The sequence below is a fragment of the Pavona decussata genome, unplaced genomic scaffold (assembly GCF_977016875.1).
Source record: "Pavona decussata unplaced genomic scaffold, jaPavDecu1.1 SCAFFOLD_354, whole genome shotgun sequence".
NCBI lineage: Eukaryota > Metazoa > Cnidaria > Anthozoa > Scleractinia > Agariciidae > Pavona > Pavona decussata.
Genome location: NW_028145735.1, coordinates 1 through 2,462, shown reverse-complemented (window position 1 = coordinate 2,462; position 2,462 = coordinate 1). Strand labels below are relative to the sequence as shown.

Sequence of the window (2,462 nt, the reverse complement as noted above, 5' to 3'; positions counted from 1 at the left end):
TTAAAAATACCCCGTCACCAAGGGCCACAGTCACGCAGTAAATGCATTTGGCTCGAACGGGCTCCACGGGCTCGTAGTAGATGTATTACAATTAAGTACTGCTGCTGCCGCTACTACTACTACTACTACTACTACTACTACTACTACTACTACTACTACTACTACTACTACTACTACTACTACTACTACTACTACTACTACTACTACTACTACTACTACTACTACTACTACTACTACTACTGCTACTAATGATAATACTAATAATAATAATATTAATAACAGTAATAATAATAATAATAATAATAATAATAATAATAATAATAATAATAATAATAATAATAATAATAATGAAACAAGAAATATGAGTGATAGGAACCGACGTTTCGGTGCATCTTGCGCCATTGTCAAGGTTACATAATTAATGATAAAAAGCGGTTTGTAAAAAGGCTAAGTTGAAGCGAATTTGCATACCATAGTGGCAAGCTAAATTACTTAAATACTTTAGCACGAAGAGAATCGGACTGCACGTTCAATGTTGGTTTAAGCTCTTGAATATACATCATTTCATTAACAAGGCAGTCAAATTTGTTCATGCATTTCTTGATTACATTGAAGCGTGCTAAGAAATTGTTCGGAACAGCAGTGTTATGTTCTTTGTAGTAATGCTTGCAGATTGATGACGCCTTTTGACGGTGTCCCTCAACGCGCGTGTGAAGGTGGCCCTTTGTATACCCAACATAACCTGCATCACACAGGTCACACTTGAATAAATAAACAACACATTGCTGGGTTACAATGTTGGGCTTGGGCTCACGCAGGCTTAGATCTTGACTAAGCTTACGGCTAGTAAATTTTCCCACCTTGCTGCTAAGATCTCTAAGTTGCCGTTTGACAGACACTGCAGCATCCTGATCTTTATAGGGGATAGCTATCCGGATGACGTCATCGGTATGCTGTTTAGACTGGTCCGCTGCGACTCTCGAGGTGATAAACTTGTTGATGACGGAATCAATAAGGTGATTCGGATACCTCAGCTTTCGGAAAACACCTCTCAAGCGTTCACACTCCTCTGAGAAATGTGTCCAAGATGATGATAGCCGGTGCGCGCGATCAAGCATGGTGACGAGCAAACCCTGTTTGTAGCGGCTGTCCACATGGCTATGATAGTGCAGGAGAAGACCTGTGTTTGTCAGCTTAACGTAAACCTTTGTTTCAACACATGGTGCGCGATTTAGAAGCTGTAAGCCAAGGAAACAGAGCATCCCATTTTCCTCTACCTCCATAGTGAAACTTACGGCGCTATGGGCGTGATTCAAGGTATCCAGAAATGCTGTGGCTGTCGCCAGATCTGGAATCTTGACCAGAGTGTCATCCACGTAGCGGCGGTAAAAATCTGGGAGTTTTCCTTGACTTTTCAGGGACCCTTCAATAGAGCACATGAATACATTAGCCAAAAGGGGTCCAAGGGGAGACCCCATGGCTACTCCATCGGTCTGTTCGTAAAGTGCCCCATCGAACTGAAACAGCTGCCCCTTTGTAGCAACATGTAGAAGATCAGTAAGATCAGTTCTGGTCAAGTTTAGGCCATAGGTTTCATTGAGCCAGTTGTTCTCGAAAGCTTTGTGTGCCAGGATGTCAATTGTTTCGTCCAGAGGTACATTTGTGAAGAGCGATGAGACGTTATAAGAGACCAAGATCTCTCCCGGGTTTATCTTAACTCCACAAATTTCATTTGTGAAGGCAAAGATATCAGTGATGGTATTTTCGTTTACAGACAGAGGCTTAAGCTTAGCATCCATCCATTTAGCAAGGGCATAGTTGTAGGTGCCCGTAGCAGATAATATAGGACGCATTGCTAATTTCTTCTTGTGGGTCTTGGGCAGCCCGTACAAATGAGCCAATCTTGATCCACTAGGTCGTACGAAGTCAGCAATCGCCGATGGTAAAATTCTGCGCACTGTTGACTCTACCAGTTTTTCTTTCTCTAAGAGAGGATGATAATACTTGGGTGGTCTTCCTTTACTTTTTAGTCTCTCTATGGGGACGGCACAGAATTTGCTTGTGTCATTCACAGAGGCATCCGATAACAAACGCAGGTATTCATGCTTATCCATCACAACTACACCTGACCCTTTGTCTGGTTTGGTTATCACGATGTCATCGCGTCTCTTTAGCTCTTCGATGGCTACTAAGAGTGCCTTAGGGGGACGCGGGCCTTTCCGTTCAATGTAGTTGAGAGCCACAGATCGAAGTGTCGTAGCAGCTATTTCTTTCATTTTCTCATCGGAGAGACTGCGCTCAAAGCTCCGAGAGGCTTTCTCAAAGTCAAACGTGATAATCAGCTGCATTTGTTCAGAAGGCTCGAACATTGCAGTAGAAAGCAGATAAATTGCGATGGACCGATCGAATTCTTGAAACTTTGTCAGAATTTCGATCTAACACCAACATTCGCTAAAGTTGAT

At 42.5% G+C, this 2,462-nt stretch overlaps 1 protein-coding gene across 1 annotated transcript; it reads right to left on the bottom strand.

Annotated features, from left to right (window-relative positions):
* Positions 1–329: 329 nt before the first annotated feature.
* LOC146453000 (uncharacterized) lies at positions 330–2,369 on the bottom strand. The gene has a single exon (XM_085097154.1). The coding sequence runs from the start codon at positions 2,367–2,369 to the stop codon at positions 489–491; it is 1,881 nt and encodes a 626-aa protein (XP_084953280.1). The 3' UTR covers positions 330–488.
* Between the last annotated feature and the right edge of the window lie 93 nt (positions 2,370–2,462).

Coding starts and splice junctions, on each gene's coding strand:
- LOC146453000 (XM_085097154.1), bottom strand. CDS start 2,369: ATGTTCGAGCCTTCTGAACAAATGCAGCTGATTATCACGTTTGACTTT.